We start from the raw sequence: 18,961 nt of genomic DNA, 5'->3' as shown, positions 1-18,961 counted from the left end.
CATTGCATATCGAAGACGTTCAATATCCATCGCAGAAAATACAAGCTCTATTTCACGTTCTCCAAGAGAAGAAAAAAAAATTTTCAAGTGTGTTACGAGAAAAATATCATGCTACATATAGGACACCAAAACTGAGGTAATTACGGATTGCCTGCTACTGAGTAGTTTTATATCTTTGCTTCCTCTATGGAAACTTCCTCATATAGACAACTCCTTAGCCTATGTGCTGTTTATATCCCATCTCCCTGGACACACAGCCCAGACTGCACACACAAATCCACATCCTGTGTTCTCACCTGTGCTGGGAAGTGATTAAGAAAATTCAGCAAATTATATCCTGGGTCAATAATTTGGTAATATGCTGCCCTAATTACACCATGCAATGAAATCTGCTGCACACGCAATAAATCCTGCAACCAAAGCTCTACTGGTCCTTTTGCAATCACTGGAGTGTCCAACTGAAAAATTAATGACAGCAAAAGGCAGAAAATAGGACATAGTTAAACTTCTGTTCAACACCATTAGTTACTAAATAGTTGCTAATTTTTTATGCACAATTACAGATTTAATTTCTATAAACACTGTAGAAAAATATTTAATGAAGACAATTTTATTAGAAATGAACATTTCAATCATCAGTGTAATTAACAATAATTCAACTTAATGTATACTTATCTGTCCAATAACAGAATGATTTCTCTATTAACAAAATTTCTAGGGAAAAAAATCAAAGTATTACTGGTATTTTTTCTCCTTCTCTTGATATGACTGCCAGTATGCGATCATAATCCTTTGCATGAAATTCTACTTCATTTATATTATCAGAAATGGAAGGAAGATGCGGCTGTAAGGAGAATTAAAATGTCAAAGTAAATATATAATGGTAGCAAACAACAACAAAAAAATCTTAAGTAAGGTTATCTTGTGATAATTTGTCTGAACCTACGGATGAACTTCAGGCCATCTAAAGTTAAAAATTACAGAAATGCTTGTGTAGGATTATATCTCCATCTGCTGGTGGATTTTATTGTTTGTTAATTCTCTTTTGTTTTACATTTTCCAGAGGCAATCTAGCAGAACAGAGATCAGTTGTTAGGTCAACTATTTATCTCAACCCTCAGTCACAATCTAGACTAGTTGGACTGATTTAGCGCTATATAAATCAGCAGTTTCAGAGGTTCCCTTTTGTTAGTTTAGCCATGAAAGGAATCTTCATTAAATCACGTGATGGGATCATATTTTAGTGTCCTGGATTCTGAAGATTGCCTTTAAGTTACATATTTTTGTTTTCATTTCATATTTTGTTAAATACTAAAGAGCAAGAAACAAAAACAACAACAACTCTCCAAAGATTGCAAGAAGAAAATGTTAATGTTTTCATTCACTGAGTGTTTTTACATATTTTAAATTTCTTTTTGTTATAAGTGGAAAAAAAAATCACTAAGGCTGTACCTGTATTGTATGAGAATCACTTGCTTGTCCAAGAATTTCAAGAAGTACAGGATCAGAAACAAAAAAAAATCTAGGAAACAGTAGTCTCTTCTTCTCTAAATATCTTTAAAATTGAACAAGATTTCCATTAGAATATTATCTCTTATTTTTTTTCTCCATAAGAGCAGAAGTAAGACTGAAATATTTATATTTCATTTTCTACATTTTAAATTTAAAAAAGAAGACTTGGACAGATGCTAAAGTAAATCTCAACTGTGAACATTTTAAGAAGATATGCAAGGGAAGTTTTGAATAGGGTATACTTTTTTTTAAAGATTATCAAATTTTAACATTTTTCGCAGTGACAGAACATTACCTGCTTGTACGCGCAAAGAATACTTGCTCACCAGCAATGCTACTTCCTTAGTGTCTCCCTACAGATTATCATCTTTTGATGCAAAAGATCTTGCACAATTGAATTAAGAAATATGCCAAATGTTGGAATGATGGACATTGGAATAAACTTCCCCACCACAAAGAATTCTCGAAACACAGTTACATGAAATTTCTGTGCTATTTTATGTTTGTTTAAATATATGCTTTTTTCTTTTTTAATGAATATGCAGACAATTAGCAGATTGTAAACAATGAGCAGAAATTGTTTGTTTACCTTAAAGTCCTTTCAGTCTGCTGAATCTATGTCTGGAACTGAAAATTTATTATCTGATTTTATCTTAAAAAACAACAACAACAAAACTAAAACTGTCATAAAGCCTTCCTGCCTTCCCTTTCAAGTATTATCAATACAAATTCCCATTCAGGAGAGATTATCTTCACCAGTTACCCATGCGGTTTTGAAGAAACCTGATTACAGAAAGTTCGGATGACTTCTATTGCTAGACACTGAAGGATGCAAATTAGAAGTAAGCAGAAACTGTGTGGGTATAATCTAGAAAAAGTAGATTCACTCTTCAGATTTGCTCTTAGAAACATTTATTAGTTTGGAACTGAAGTGAGACTGACTATTTAGTATAAACTATTCACAAAATAATAAAACATTACATATATATATACACACACACAGATATAAATGTATAAAATTCATACCCTGTAAGTGATTTCTGACATACTTCCAACTGCTCATGTAAGTGAGGTAGAAGTTGCTCCATAGTCTCATCTCCAACACAGCAAGTAATTACATTTGGGTTTTCATGAGCTCGTTGCATTATTCTTACCCATGATTTGTCAATATTCTGAAAACACTTTGCTTCCTATATATAATAAAAACATAAGTGCTTTCACATCATCATCTGTTGAAAAGCATTACACAGATAGCAATTAATACATAATAGGCAAATACCTATAAGTTTACCTGTGGTAACTGTTTTGCAATATCTCCCCCTACAAAAACAGCTTCAAGATAAACCCAGAGGTTCTGCACAACCAGCCATTCTTCAATTATATCTGTAGAGCCGCTTAGTTTAGAAATCCAACTCTGAATATCTTTTTTAAATGGTGCATTGTATCTAAAATAAAGGAAGAGAAACAGAAATGATTTAATTCTAAAAAAAAAAAAAAAAAAGCTATTCTAAAATAAGAAAGTAAAATAAAACAGTGAAAAAACACACTTGTTTAATTTGAAGAGCAAGAAGAATCCCCTGAAAAGTTTTTACCAACTGGATTATATTCAAATCTATTGAGACAATAGGTTGCTACTAATACATGAAAGTCTGCCACTTGAAGAAGTTTTTAAATCAGAAATTTTAGCTTTTATTCTTTTTTTCATTACACTCCAAACTCACTGCTAATTTAGTCTAATACTAGTAGAGTTACTACCTCAGTGTGTTACTGAAAATACTGTACAAACTCATTTTAAAAATACCTATTGCTCAGTAAAGAGCCAAGAATCATTAAACTGTCCTCCATCAAAGTTATAATTTCTAATGATTCTGTTCCCTTTAGCAGTAGCTCTCCTCTCCCTTTGAATGATGAGAAGGTCAAAAATTGGTTTCCCCAACTGTCAGCTATTTGAGACAATTTGGCTTCTATATCCTTCTCCTTTGTAGCAGATATACATATATCCTGCAAAGAAAGAATAATTTTTTAGAATCTATGTTCTTCATAAATTAAACCCTTCCTGATATTATACATCTAATCATGGTCTATTTAAAAACAACATATGAAATTTTATAAGATAGTACAGCTGTGTCACAAATACAGAAACCACAGTACTATTTTTACAGAAATCTCACTAAAATTAAATGTATAGATAACTGAAAAATACTCCATTGGAAATGCATTAGTATTCCATTTCTACAGCTTCATGTTTTATTATTTCTGCACAATAAGATTTCTGAATCATTATTTCAATATGTTTTTGGGTAATGACAGACTCATTTTCATAGGAACTCTTAATCCTATCACATTTCAATTTATAGAATCATAGAATCTCAGATTAGGTTACCTTGGAAAGGATCTCTGAAGTTCATCAAGTCCAACATCAAAAATAAATCCAAGTATGATCAAAGTATGAATATAATGATATAAGTTGCATGTGTATTTCATAGAATCATAGAATGGTTTGGGTTGGAAGGGACCTTAAAGACCATCTATAATTCCACCCCACTACCATGGGCTGGGACACCTCCCACCAGACCATATTGCCCAAAGCCCCATCCAGCCTGGCCTTGAACACCTCCAGGGATGGGGCATCCACAGCTTCTCTGGGCAACCTGTGCCAGTGCCTCACTACCCTAAGAGTAAAGAACTTCTTCCCGGTATCCAATCTAAACCTACCCATTTTTAGTTTAAAGCCATCCCCCCTTGTCCTATCACTACACTCCCTGAAAAAAGAGTCCCTCCCCACCTTTCCTCTAGGAAATATAATTAAACAATTAGACAAACATTTTATAAATAATAATTTATAACATTTTTGCTGATAATATAAAATGAAGGAGGAAGAAAAAATGTATGTACCTACCTCAATATCATCTTTATTTTCAAGAATTGGTGCTTCCATGATGTTTCGAAGGCAAAAAGTATCAGATTCTATATCAAATTGATGTCCTGTTGTTTCAGCTATACGATTCCAGTGTCTTTGCTTCATTGCTTTGTCAGTCATCATTTCCAACAAAGGACAAGACTCACTGAAATCATCAATTTTTTTCTTGAGATCTAAAAATGCTTGCCAGGTTTGGAGTCCTTTAGGTAGCCTGCGACACCTGCAGTTGGGTTAAAATGATGCAGTAGTAAATGTCCTTTTGTCAAAATAGGAAATTTTAAAAACATTCTAAAAACAGATGAGGAAATATGAAATAGCTGCTATTGAGATCAACATTTTCTATGTAAAATTGTGTCAAATTAGTCTATCTTTTTAGGAAAAACCCAAAAGCCCTCTTAGCAAAACATAGTATTTAACATTTTTAACCTCTGATGCATTCTTTGCAAATAAACAGAAATATTGCAGTTTGCATTAAACCATATGTTCATTAGCTGCTTATCATCACAAACTTTTATTGACCAAAAAACAAAGCCAAATTAGTTAACTTCACATATGTAAATCTTGCACAAATACAATGTTTACTTCAATACCAGTAATACAGGACACACGTTATCATAGCAATTCAGAGACAGTTCATGGAAATTAGAAAGATAGGACCACTTTCTCTTCTCATTTTGGTTAGTAGTCCTGAAAATATTAGCAAGGAAAATGAAAACTAAATACTTCTAATGGGGGAAAGAAAACAACAAGAACCACCACCAGTTAAACGAATAAACATCTCTTTGATCCCACTTTCACAGAGCTTACCCACTAGGAATTAAGCAGAAGTCAACCCACCACAGAAATCTGCTAATTTAAATAATCTTCTATAATCAGTTATGATACAGCATTCTGTGTCTGGTTTAGAGCTATGTTGGAACTCTCTGGCCAGTCAGTACATTCATGCACATTGTTTAGCTGTCTGGGTGCTGTCAAAAAATGTTGAACAGCTGCCTGATTTTCCCTGAGTGGAGGAAAGTATTTTGTGTCCACTTTTGCACTTTTGTGAGATTTTGACTTTTATATAATGAAAAAAAATAATATTCAAGAATGCAGAAAAACTCATGAGCATAGACTTGGGCAGACAGTGAAATCACAGATCACATTTCTCCTTATGAAACCGGACAAAGCATATTAATATTTTATCATTTGCTCTGTTTGCAGCCTTTCTTTTCATTCATTAATAAAGGGTTAATATCAGGTTCAGTTATTTGGGGCACAGGAATCAGATATGGCAAAGATGCACATTTTGAATAATATGCTGCAGGTTCCAAAGCTGTGAGCCTTGTTATCCTTACTGAGTCCTGTAAATCAGAAGATGCCATTTTACACAAAGACAAGATACTGCAGATTAGGTGTCTGTCAACAGTTTGCTTCTTTGAGTGGCTCTTAATGTCTGAAATTCTAACAGTATATGTAACCTGAAAACTGGGAAAAACAAAAAACAAGCAAAAAAACCCACAACACCTTTGGCACATATTTCCTTGAAAAATTATCAGTTCACAGTTAATGTTTCCCATTTAGAGATTCAGAACTAACACAAATCTCAAACCCAATCTTCAACTCTGTCAAAAGTGTAGTTAAAAAACTATGTAAATTCTTCACTTACCAATTATAATGCTATATTTGATATATCAGTTAACCTTCACAAAAACGTACACTTTCTAGACTACCATGACATCCTGATGCCCATTTAAAAAAAAATAAAAATCCTCATTTTGTAGCACAGATCCTCTCCCTCTAGTTTATGAAGGTTATGGTACCATTTTTGGATTACTTGAAGTCATCAGTGAGATAAGGCATGAAAAAACTTTCAAAACAATGCTAAGTGGTAAGATATGTTGACAAAGCAAAGGATGGAAGAATTTGATGAGTAAATAATTGGGGCGTGTACTTAACAACCTAAGGAAAAACTTTTTATACTGAAGACTTTTCACTGGAGCTACAACAGTAATTGGCCTTTTATACGCTTTTACTTTAAACAACGAATTTCAAAGAGTATTGTAACTTAGCTTTTGAAAATCTCTGCATTTCAGGAACTACATTTAAGATTGATGTAAAGCTATCTTAGTAGGTCTGCTCTACTCTATAATCGTAGTATAGATATAACCTAAAACACCAAATATTTGCACAAGAACAAATGCACATCAATTCATTATGCCTTTATTTTGGAAATTAATAAAGTCAGATTCTGGAATGTTGTTCCAATAAGAGGACTGGGGGAAAGAAGTGCAAAGGAAGCTGGAGTTGTTTCAGAATAGAGCTTGTCATGATACAGGATTGCCTTATGTAGCAGAATAGTGGTGGACAGGACTCAATGATGCAGTTACTCTGTTGTAAATTATTCTTTTCCTAGTCTTCCATACTGTATTTCTTCCAAAAATAATAAATATACTTTTTAGAAAAGGTTAGAAAATACTTCTGAAGCAATCTAATTACATCTTAATAGTCTCAACGACAAAGCCATTTTAAGCTTTCAAACTTACTGCAATGTTTGTAGCTTTTCTTTTTTTTCAAAACTATGCTATTTAGACACTATCGTTAATGCATTGGAAATGGAAAAATGTTTTAAAAAAAGATGAAAGAAGGGAAATGATTTTCTCACTCTAGTCTGTGCTGGTGCAGCCTCACCTCGAGTACTGCGTGCAGGTTTGGGTGCTACAATATAAAAAGGACATAAAACTATTAGAGAGCATCCACAGGAAAGCTACAAAGATGGCAAAGGGTCTAGAGAGCAAGACGTATGGGGACTGGCTGAAGTCACTTGGTTTGTTCAGCCTAGACAAGAGGAGACTGAGGGGAGGCCTCATGGCAGCCTGTAGCTTCTTCCTAAAAAGGAGAGCAGAAGGGCAGGTGCTAAGCTCTGCTCTCTGGGGACAGCAACAGGACCCAAGGGAACAGCATGGAGCTCCAGCAGGGGAGGCTCAGGTTGTATATTAGGAAAAGGTTCTTCACCTAGAGGGTGGTTGGGATCTGGAACAGGTTTCCCAGGGAAGTGGTCATAGTACCAAGCCTGCCATAGTTCAAGAAGCACTTGGACAACGCTCTCAGACACATGGTCATATTTTTTGGGTGGTCCTGTGTGGAACCAGGAGTTGGAATTCATGATCCTTGTGGGTCCATTCCAACTCAGGATATTCTATGACTCTATGAAATATTGTAAAAGACTCAGAAATGTTATCATTGTATCCAGCACTTTAAGTCAATAGGCTAATCCTCCTAGTTGATTAACTTCCCTTTTAAAAACAAACTTTCAGCTTAACACCTTGGTTGGTTTAGTTAAGGAGATCAACACTTCAGCTCATCATATGGTATTCTGTTATCAAAACTTGTTGTGGTTTAGCCCGGCTGGCAGCCAAACACCACACAGCCGTTTGCTCACCCTCCCCCCTCCCTCTCCGGGATGGGGGAGAGAAACGGGAAAGTGAAGTCTGTGAGTTGAGATAAAGACAGTTTATTAAGACAGGAAAAATCATAACAATAATAATAATAATAATAATAATAATAGTAATAATAGTATTAATAGTAATAATGTGTACAAAATAAGTGATGCACAATGCAATTGCTCACCACCCGTTGACCGATGCCCAGCCTATCCCCGAGCAGCTGGCCCCCCCCTCCACCCCGGCTAGCCACCCCTATATATTGTTCAGCATGACGTCAGATGGTATGGAATACCCCTTTGGCCAGTTTGGGTCAGCTGTCCTGGGTCTGTCCCCTCCCAGCTGCTGCTGCATCCCTAGCCTGCTCGCTAGCAGGACAGAGAGAGAAGCTGAAAAGTCCTTGGCTTGGTGTAAGCACTGCTCTACAACAATTAAAACATCAGCATGTTATCAGCGCTCTTCTCATTCTAATCCAAAACATAGCACTCTGCCAGCTACTAGGAGGAAAATTAACTCTGTCCTACCTGAAACCAGGACAAAACTACAGGTAAAAGACTGGTTAACTAAAAGTACAGCGTTATCCCACTATTTCTTGTAGAACCCGATCACCTTATGATAAACTTTATTCATGGAAGTTTTGTATTTAAATATATCAAATAGCTTCACTAAAGTCACCTAAATCTTAATTCATTTAATATAAGTTACTGTTCATATTAAGAACATACCTGTTCTGAAAATCCAGAAGCTCAGCATTAATTTTTTCAATATCTACATCTATCCAAAGTATCTCATAATAACCATTGATGCTGCTTATTACAGTATCATACAATCCATACAATTTCTGAAGCAAGTTTAACTCCTTCCTGGAACCAAAAAAGTCATACCAATAATTTCAATCAGCTATTTGGATATCTCTCAGTACTTAAATACATGATATCTGTAATACTACTACCAAAAATTGAGATCAATTAGATTTTATTTCTTAATCTAGAAAAGAACAGTTCATTAATACAAACAAACAAACAAACAACAACAACAACAAAGCAGATGGTGCTGAGGACCTATTATCTACTCTAAACTTATATGGGGAAAGTTTTGCTTTGGTATACTTCTATAAAACTTCAATTCATCCAAAAGATGTGATTGTCCCCCTAATACTCAGCATCTTCATCCTCCCCTCAAATACTGTGTGAAATTTTGTGGTCCACAATATAAAAATATAAAACTATTAAAATACGTTCAAAGGAGGGCCAGAAAGATGTTGAAAGGACTAGAGGGCATGAATTATGAGGAGTGGGTGAGGATACTTGGTTTGCTTAGCTTAGAGAAAAGAAAACTGAGGAGTGACTTCATTGCTGTCTACAACTTCCTCATAATGAGATGTGGAGTGGGAGGTGTTGTTCTCTTCTCTATGGTGACTAGTGAAAGGACATGGCTTAAAGCTCAGTCAGGGGAAGGTCTGGATATTAGGACAAGTATATTGGATATTAGGATTAGGTTCTGCACTGAGAGGTGGTCAAGTACTGGGACAGGTTTCTCAGGGAAGCAGTCATGGCCCAAAGCCTGTTGGTGTTCACAAGCACGTGAACAATTCCCCATAAATATGTGGTTTCACCCTTAGATTGCCCTGTGTGGAATCCAGAGCCAGACTGTATGATCTTTGTGTGTCTCTTCCAAATAAGGATATTTTATGATTCTGTGGTAGTTTATGCACCTTGAGGTGGCTCTGCAGTGCAAAGCAGGGAATGGCAAGCAAGGGCGATTAGTCAATTTGCTTCAGAAGCACTCTAGGAATCTAAACTAAAATGCTGATGCAAAAACAGCCAGAAAGGCTCATTAGGTACAGCTGCTCAAAAAATTTAGACTTTCATAAACCTCTAATAATATATGTCAAATATGGTTATACATTGATTGTTCCTTGCCTTTTTCTAGTTGTTAGTACTGTATCTTGTTACATAAAACTATATTTAGTCATATGCTTATATGAGTATATTTTGAAGACAGGGCATTGTGCTCCTTTATATAGCACAATACCCAGAGTAAAATAACCTGGTGTTGTTCTGTTGCCACAATAAATACACACACACACAATTATAAGCAAATTATTCAGAGCTCTAAAATTTGTGTTGATTTTTTTTTTGTATTTAATTTAAGGTGGTGGAAACCTCCTGGCCTCACCTCAAGTACCGTGTGCAGGTCTGGGTGCCACAACGCAAAGAGGACATAAAACTATTAGACAGCATCCAAAGGAGGGCTACAAAGATGGTGGAGGGTCTGGAGGGGAAGACACGTGAGGAGCAGCTGAGGCCACGTTGTTTGCTCAGCCCAGAGCAGAGGAGGCTGAGGGGAGGCCTCATGGTGCTCTGCAGCTCCCTCACGAGGGGAGCAGAGGGGCAGGCGCTGAGCTCTGCTCTCTGGGGACAGCAACAGGACCCGAGGGAATGGCATGGAGCTGGGACAGGGCAGGGTCAGGCTGGGTGTTAGGAAAAGGTTCTGCACTCAGAGGGTGGTCAGGCACTGGGATAGGCTCCTCAGGGCAGTAGTCACAGTACTGCGCCAGCTGGAGTTCAAGAAGCACTTGGACAATGCTCTCAGGTCAGATTTTTTGGGTGGGCCAGTGTGGAGCCAGGAGTTGGAATTCATGATCCTTGTGGGTCCATTCCAACTCAGGATATTCTATAATTCTATGATTCCCTTTTTGTGTACCTTTAGCCTTTCTAATATACTTAATAAACACCTAGGACAACTGTATTTCCACAATTACCTGACTTTATGCAAAACTGCGTAGTCTGTGACAGGCAATCCAAACAACTGCTCACCAGATGAGTACGTGATAAACTTTCTCCAAAGCTCATCAAAATTAGCCTGGTGACATTAAGATTCATACAGACAAAATAAAAAATATATATTTAATTTAAAATAGTCTAATAATAAATCTACAGTTCTACACTCGTCTTAAAACACATGTATTAGAAGCATAAACATCTGAAAAATACATTTAATCTAAATTTTTGAAACAGTTCTCATGTAAAGCAGTATTCAATTCCATATGTTGAATTCAGTTGGTGAATATATTTATAAAGGAATAATTTGAAGAAACATTTTACAAAAATGGGATGTGAAATTAATTCTATATTGTGCAGACAGAAAAGTAAATACTTGTATTAGGTGATAAAGTAGACGGCCTGAATTTAAAACACCAGAGAGTGCCAAAAATACAGCTACTTTCAGACAAAGTGTAAGTGCTCTCCAAAGTATTGGATCAACATGGGAAAGTGAAAGAACAGTTTGGGTACAAAAGCATTATCTTGGCACATAAATGTATCTGACAAATGTATTTGAAGAGCAAATTCAAACAAAGTCACTCCATTTTCAGTATATATTAGATGCATGTGAAAGTTTAAGCTTTTGTTACTTTGTCAGTGCTTTTCAAGAACTTTGAATTCACTTTTTACGGAATAAATATACAATACATAAGAGACTAACAACAGTCGTGTGGGTTGGGGCCGGGGCGGAATCTTCAAGTTATAACTTTTGAAGAAAAGAAGGATAAAAAGTGGAATAAAGCTCATTGTGGAACCATGAACTAAGGTTCATAACAAAAACAAAACACTGAGTTGAAAGGCAAGTTTCTAATGGAAAATGTGATCTTTACAAGAGGAAAAGATTGGCTTATGTGACCAATATATAACCTGGCTTCTTTTTAGCTATTATCGAGTTGTACTTGCCTCTTCCCTTTTTTTTACTGCTCTTATTTCTTTAGGTAGATAATTTCTGCTCAAGAAACATGAAGAGTGGAGCAAGGTTACGTATCAGTCCTTCCACATTAAGGAAAATATTGCCTGATTGAATACTAAACAAAATACACACCGAGATTGCAGTCTTTGGTAAATGTGTCTTTTTCTAAACTCACTTTGATAAGCAACAGTGGATCTAAATTTAATTATTTCAAAATGTAACTGTTTATTTTCTTACCTGAAAGACCTGTAGCCTATTACTAGCTTCCTGAGGTGGAATATTTGGAACCATAGGTCCTTCCTTTTAAAGAAACAATTAACAAAAATCTCAATATTAATTCTCAGAGTGACTGAAATCCACTGTATATTTACAGTAGCTCATCACAAAATACATAACCTTTTGATAGTCAAGATCCAATCAAGTTACGTGTGTTGGTAATGCAATATTTACAATGGTAAATCTAATAAAAGATAACACTTAGAAAATTAAGAAGTCTTTAGCTTAATTAAATTAAATAGCACTAGACTTCATTCCTCATATTTTGTTTCTGTTTGAAAGAAATAATAAAAATAAAAAATAATAAATATATATATATATATCTCCAGTGTGTGGCCTGCAACACTTTTTTAACATTGAAATACAATCAAAGATGTCATAATGTGCTGCAATTTCTAAACTAAGATCTCATGAAAAATCATGCCACCAGGGATTCTCTTCTCAGAGTTGTTTGCACTGCTGTTTCTCCAGACTGAAAAGTATGACCTATAACAATGACTGCTTAACAACCATGACATATTCACCATATTCAGTAGCTCAACATAAAACTCTGGCACCCAACTGATGCAAATAAAAATATTGAAAAGCTAAGTACAAGTCTTTCAGATAACTAAAAAATTAACATTACAGTTACCATTTCATATGATGTTTCAAAGTTTGACACATCCTCCCGAAAAACTGCAACCGATTCCAGTAAATTACTTTTAAATTTGGGCTGAACTTGAACCAACTCATCTTGAATTCTGGTCTGACAAAAAGAATAACAAGAAATACAGTATTATTTTCTTTCTTTCTTTTTTTTTTTTTTTTTTTTTTTTTTTTAAATCAGGAACAGGTATTTGAGCTATATATAACCCAAAATCATACATACATAAGTATTAAAGTTTTGAACAAAAATGAATGATTTGAAACTAAACAGGTATTATTTTCTTTCATGGTGCTACATGTTCAATTTTTGAGATAAAAAGTGGAAACAGCAACAACAGTCTCTCCCCTCTACTTACAAATGAATATTTACAATGAATTTACAACAAAAGGGGAGAGGGGAATAAAAGGACACAGAAAACAGAAAAACCCAAAATATTACAGTCCTCTTCCTCATGGATGGCTCAGTGTTTTCTTTAAAAACTTCATTATTCTTTGTTCAAAAGCTTGAGAGAGAGAACCAAGAACAGCCTGAAATCAAAATATAAAATACTCATGCCAGGGATTACTCTGCACAATAGGATCTAAATATTCCAATAAAATATTTCCACCAAAATTTCCCCATTTCAGGAAAAGGTCCAACAGACATTGAACTTTTGAGGGATATGTCTGTCCTAAACAATGAGGTTAAGTGTACTGTCATCATTTAAGGGGAAGGACGGTGAGAAAGTATGCAATTATTAAAATTATGTAACCTAAGAGCAGTAATCTTGATCAGACAAAAATGGAGCAAAAACTGGAAATGAAGGACAGCAGAAAAAGCAAAGAGAAGAAATAAATTTCTCATTTTCTTGCAGATTTTAGGCACATATATAAAAGCTATAATAATATTTTAATATTAAAGAACTTCTCTATAAAAATAAAATTAGAAAATAAACATCCTAATCAAAGGTATAGACACTAGTGAGCAACTAAGACCAAGAGTCAGAATACAAACCGGAGTCTGTTCCACACTCATTTATACTCTAAATTGTAGTTTCATATACTTACAGCTTTTTTCTGTAATTTATTAAAAGAATATCTGAGTGAATCAACACCTTCTGATTCTTCTTTTGTAACCTCAATTTCAAATGTGTTTAAAATGGCATAGGCTTCCTACATGAAAAAAGAAAACCTTAGTAATGATCCATTTTAAGTTAATTTGCAGAAACATAGATCCAATGTGTTAATAACATTTCAAAGAAAATCTATGCATGTAATTTAGGCATAAAATATTCATTTGTTCTTTTTAAAAAAAGGATGTTGAATGAATCAGAACTAGAGCAAAACAGCAAAAAAAATGTTTCTTTAAATAAAATTCTCTTGGATGAGATAACAGAAAAATATACAAATACAAGAAATTGAATATTAAATATATATGAAGTTTTATCATCTTAATGGTATCTGCATTACACTACCTGAATGTATATTTTGATCTTTTTTTTCCCCACCTCTGAATTACTCTCACTAAATTACACATTTTGGAAATATTTTGCCATCTGACCTATACAATCTTTACTATATGTTTTCAAGCTATCAAGTGCCTGCATAGGTATCTGTTTCATTATGAACCTTTCTTATTATTTATTCACACTAGTAACTTGCTTGCATCCATGGAGTTTGCACATCTTCTGTTTTACTACCCCCTTATCAGACCAAGGGAACAAATTATTTAAAAATAAGATTGCCTTCTTATTTTACAGATTCCCGAAAGGTACACATAAGATTTGTTAATGAAGACAACACTATATATCACGTTAGCTGATCCTCTGACCTATGACTTCTATTATGTGCAGTTTATGATGTTTCATAAATACAGTTGTTTATTCCGTGCAGATACCTACACTTGGAATTCTCTTGTTCAACTTCTGAGAGGTATAGACTGAATCACTGAGGTTAGAAAGGGCCTCTAGAAATTGTCTAGTCCATTCCCTCACAACCTCAAGGCAGGGTAACCTAGAACATGTTGCCCAAGACCAGGTGCAGTGTCCAGTCAGGTTTTTCTTCATCTTTTTCTTCAAGGATGGAGATACACTCCAAGTGTGTCTCACCCACTAGAGTAAAAGAGTAGTTTCACCTCCCTTGACCCGCTGGAACTCTTCTAGCTAACGCTGCCCAGGATATCTTTAACCTTTGCCACAAGGCCACTTTGTTGACTCATGTTCAACTTGGTGTACACCAAGGAACACAGTTCTTTTTCTGCAGTGCTGATTTCCAGACAGTCGCCCCAGCCTTTGCTGGTGCCTATGGTGCCTATTCATCTCCTGGAGCAGGACTCAGCATCTGCACTTTTTGAGCTTAGTGAGGTTCCTGCCCAGTCGCTTTGAAGGGCAGCACAACCATCTGGTATATCAGTCATCCCTTCCAGTTTTGTGTCACGTGCAATCTTGCTGAGGGTGCACTCTGTCCCACCCTCCAGGTCATTAACACAGTACTAGACCTAGGGTGGGCCCGTGTGGTACTTTGCTACTTACAGGCCTCCAACTGGACTTTGTGCCACTGATCATAACACTTTGAGCCCGACAATTCAGCCAACTTTCAGTCAAACTCACTGTCCGCTTACCTAGCCCACATTCCATCAGTTTGTCAACGAGAATGTTATGGGAGACAGTGTCAAATTCCTCACTACAATCACAATAAACAATGTCCAATGTTTTCCCCATGTCCACTGAGCTAGACATTGTAGAAGCCTATCAAATTGGTCAGGCATGATTCTTCAGACTATAATCAGTCTATGCCTGATCACCTTCCAGTCTTACTTTTCCTTACATCCTTCAGTCATGTTCTAGTAAGAAATAAAATGCCTAATCACCCCCAAAAGTTCTAATTAAGCTCACTAAGGAAACAAGACAAAACACTGAACTATAAAATTACTGATCAGATGACACTATTTTATATTCAGATCTTGATTTTATCAGCTATAAACTCTTATTTATTTAACAAAAGCTCATGAAGAAAGAACAGAGAGTGACTTGCTAACATGAGTAGTCCTATTGCTATTAGTGGAACTCATTATTTTAGTAAAGAAAAGGAGTAAATGTATAGAATGTAAGACGTAGAAAATATAAGGGTTTGGGAAAGAATCTTTAGACTAATATTCATCTCAAAGTGCCAGAAACTGGTAAAAAAATATTATTCCTTCAGAATTTAAAATATCTGTATTATCTTATTTACAATTTTTGCATCACTTTTCCTACACATGTAAAATCTGAGAAATAAACAGTGCCAAACTCAGTTTCTCTTGCTTATTTTATTTAATATCCATGTGTATGATTATCACATCCCTGTCTTTTGCCTGACAAGTAGCCTGAAGATACTCAGCCTAAGAAAGAACATTTAGTAATACTTTCTTAACTTATTAGGAATAATATCAACAATACACTGAAAGTCCATTCTGGTATCACATTAACAGAACAGTCTTCCAGAAGGAAAATGTTAGTATTGAGCAGTACAATTTCTTCTGCAAAAGGTGGATAAAAATGTAAAACAGATGTTACATTAAGCTGACTGAGTATGATAAAAAATACCAAGTATATATAAAGCTTAATGAGCTTCTTTATCCAGTTAAATCAGGGAAACTGGAAGAATGCTGCAAAAAAATGACAGCATACAATGATGTGTGGCTCCATGAATGCATTCTGGTTATATTCAAAGGGGTTAGATTATAAAGTTGTTTTCTCTCGGACACAAAAGAGTTAGGAGAAAGATTAAGGCTAATGGAAAAGAACACAGCAAAAGGGAGACTACTGTTCCCTTCTCTTGTGCTCTCATCTGCTTATTTCTGCATGCCATCTCCTATATTGTATTTAAGTTATAAATTATTTGAGAATCTATTTTTTTATTCAGCATTTATACAGTACCTACCAAAGTATCTAATAGCGATTCATAATTTATAATAAAAATAGCAATAAAAATATTACTTTGTTTCCTATCTTCATCTTAGACCCTTTATAACAGTAAACTCCTTATTTGGGTTCTCAGTTTATTTTATGACTCCTCATATATAAAACTAACTGTTTTAATCAAAATAAAAAATTAAAGTCATCTTACTTCAATAGGTCCCAGACTCATATCCATTTGTATTTTATTATCACGTATGATAGATAAAGCTTCCATTGCCAGTCTGATATCATCGAGGTCACGCAGAGGTCGAGACAATTTCTTTAAATATGTAGTTATGAATGACATCATGTCTGTCATTTTCTTTTTATATTCCTCATTTAAATAATGACAGAGGAGCATCTTCCAGGCTTTGGCTTCAACTGATAAAGCTTTTTTCAGGGGTCCTGATTTAAAAATAAATAAATATATAAATCCACACATCATGTATGGTTCTTTATAGCAATTCAGAAGAACATCAGCAGAAATGCAATCCAATTACTCTAGTTCAAATTTTTTTTTAATAATTTCAAGTATACTTGAATACTTTTCTGTTTTTCTGTTTTGTATCTGTAAGATGCATTGGCAAGTTTATCTGATACAACATATAGAGATGATAAAGAAGAAAAATACCTAATTATTGATTTACATTCTCAGAGATTGTCTTTAATTAATATATATTAACTAAGTGCATGAAGATCAGTGATATTTAAATGGCTTATACGAGTTGAAGAAATGACATCTTGAGATTTCAATACTGGGATTTGGAACACTTCATAACTAAAGCTACAAGGTGTCAAATCAGATCATGAACAATTAATGTATGAACACAAACTGACGCTGAAGAGACAGAAAAGCCAATCTTTGGCACTTTGACTTGTGCGAACAAGTTAGGATTTTAATAAGCAACATTTATACTCCAGTGACAGAAGCTGAAAGATCCTAACACCATATAACCCTTCTAGTTACAAATTTTACAGAAGATACGCTTTCCTCTTTAGTAATGCAGCTATCAGTATTAAAATTTTGATTGCAAAAGGACATTAAATATCCACGGCTAATCATCCAAAAATGGTCCTTGTGGATCCCTTCTAACTCTGAATATTCTGTGATTCTCTCCCTACTGTGCGTATATATACATTTATGTACATGCCTATGGACACATACACAACATACGCACAAGCACTTGCATACTTACAATACTTATTAATTCTTTCAATGTCTTCACTAAACAGGATTGTGCAGCAGTGGATTTCTTAAGCAAAAATGTGCATTTTATGAAACTTATTTCCTTCAACTCGGGTTAAAATTGTTATTTTCCAAATTGTTATTTTCCATGTAATTGACTATACATTTTATATATATAGAGAGAGAGAGACAACTAACTCAACTTTTATATACCATTTCTCATACTGCCTTGTTGACCATCTTATTCATGTTCTCCTAAAAAAAAAAAAAAAAAAAAAAAAAAAAACCTCGAAAAAGTCTTTTAAAATCTTCACCAAGAATCCAAGGGTTTTTGTTTGTTTGTTGATCTTTGAAGATCTGTATTTTGTTAAAGAAACAAACTACCATGACATTATCTTGCATAATGTCATGGTAGTATTTTCATTAGTTTCATGCCTAACTTCCTATTCTGCACAAAAATAAAAAGTATCCTAGGATCCAAACACTACTACACAGAGAAGCAATACAAACAAAATGAAGTGTCCTTGATAACTTCTGTTCATATTTGTAAGCATTTTATTTTAGAGAATAAGCCAAGTAACCTATGACTATTTTATTCATTATCTTACGATGTACAAAGAGAAGAAAATGTCATACCTGTGTGCAATTCAATTGGACCAAGAAGAATAATGGGTTTTAAATCTTCCATCTCTTGCTCAAACATAGCATAGTGAAGTATTTCTTCCTTAATTTCAGTCAGAGATGGGCAGCTAGCCAAAAATCGCTGTATGAAAGTTAAAATGTTAATCAACAATTATCCTTTTTTCATATTTTTGGTAAAAAAAGGTGGCAACACTTATTCAGGAATTACTGAAAATGTATATCAATACTATGCCTGTATTTAGCCTTCCATGGCCTTGCTAAATTAGGAAAATGCACATGAGTAGACATTCACATTTATGAATTTCTCTGTCAGTAATTCCCAAGCTTGTTGGAAAAATCCGATCAAATTTAACAGAGAAACAGACATCCAAGACATATTGTTTGCCTACCAGTTTTGTGAAAACAGGTGACATAACATCAAAAAATATGTCTGCACTTACAGTAAGGGTAGACCATTAGCAGAATAACATGTGAAACAATTGCAGTAAAATAAATTTTGTAAGGAGTTCCATGAGCATAAGAACTCAAGTGTAGAAAAGTTTTGTGATCCTGAAAAGCTGCATTTTGGAAACGTTACACAAGATATGTATTCAATATGCCTACATTGCATGGATAAACAATGAATGCTGAAAGTTCTTTTCCTCTTCTTTTGTGTGAGAGTACCCAGACTGGCAGTGGGAGAGTTAGCATAGTGCTGAAG

The 18,961-nt window shown here is 34.8% G+C and overlaps 1 protein-coding gene across 3 annotated transcripts in view; it reads right to left on the bottom strand.

The window, feature by feature from the left end:
* The window catches only part of DNAH8 (dynein axonemal heavy chain 8), a 142,134-nt gene that overhangs the window by 77,448 nt on the left and 45,725 nt on the right, over nucleotides 1-18,961 (bottom strand). For all 3 annotated transcript variants that reach the window (XM_040552327.1, XM_040552326.1, XM_040552328.1), the window contains 14 exons: nucleotides 18,256-18,382; nucleotides 16,603-16,838; nucleotides 13,564-13,668; nucleotides 12,503-12,616; nucleotides 11,830-11,892; nucleotides 10,619-10,719; nucleotides 8,580-8,717; nucleotides 4,412-4,652; nucleotides 3,314-3,513; nucleotides 2,804-2,957; nucleotides 2,539-2,702; nucleotides 1,453-1,555; nucleotides 740-844; nucleotides 297-458 (listed from right to left, as the gene is read on the bottom strand). In XM_040552327.1, coding sequence (XP_040408261.1) covers nucleotides 297-458; nucleotides 740-844; nucleotides 1,453-1,555; nucleotides 2,539-2,702; nucleotides 2,804-2,957; nucleotides 3,314-3,513; nucleotides 4,412-4,652; nucleotides 8,580-8,717; nucleotides 10,619-10,719; nucleotides 11,830-11,892; nucleotides 12,503-12,616; nucleotides 13,564-13,668; nucleotides 16,603-16,838; nucleotides 18,256-18,382 — 2,013 coding nt within the window. The remainder of the gene's footprint in view (nucleotides 1-296; nucleotides 459-739; nucleotides 845-1,452; nucleotides 1,556-2,538; nucleotides 2,703-2,803; nucleotides 2,958-3,313; nucleotides 3,514-4,411; nucleotides 4,653-8,579; nucleotides 8,718-10,618; nucleotides 10,720-11,829; nucleotides 11,893-12,502; nucleotides 12,617-13,563; nucleotides 13,669-16,602; nucleotides 16,839-18,255; nucleotides 18,383-18,961) is intronic.

The sequence above is a fragment of the Cygnus olor genome, chromosome 3, assembly GCF_009769625.2.
Source record: "Cygnus olor isolate bCygOlo1 chromosome 3, bCygOlo1.pri.v2, whole genome shotgun sequence".
In the NCBI taxonomy this organism is placed as follows: Eukaryota; Metazoa; Chordata; class Aves; order Anseriformes; family Anatidae; genus Cygnus; species Cygnus olor.
The sequence above is the reverse complement of the archived record's forward strand: the minus strand, read 5'-3'. Positions and strand labels throughout refer to the sequence as shown.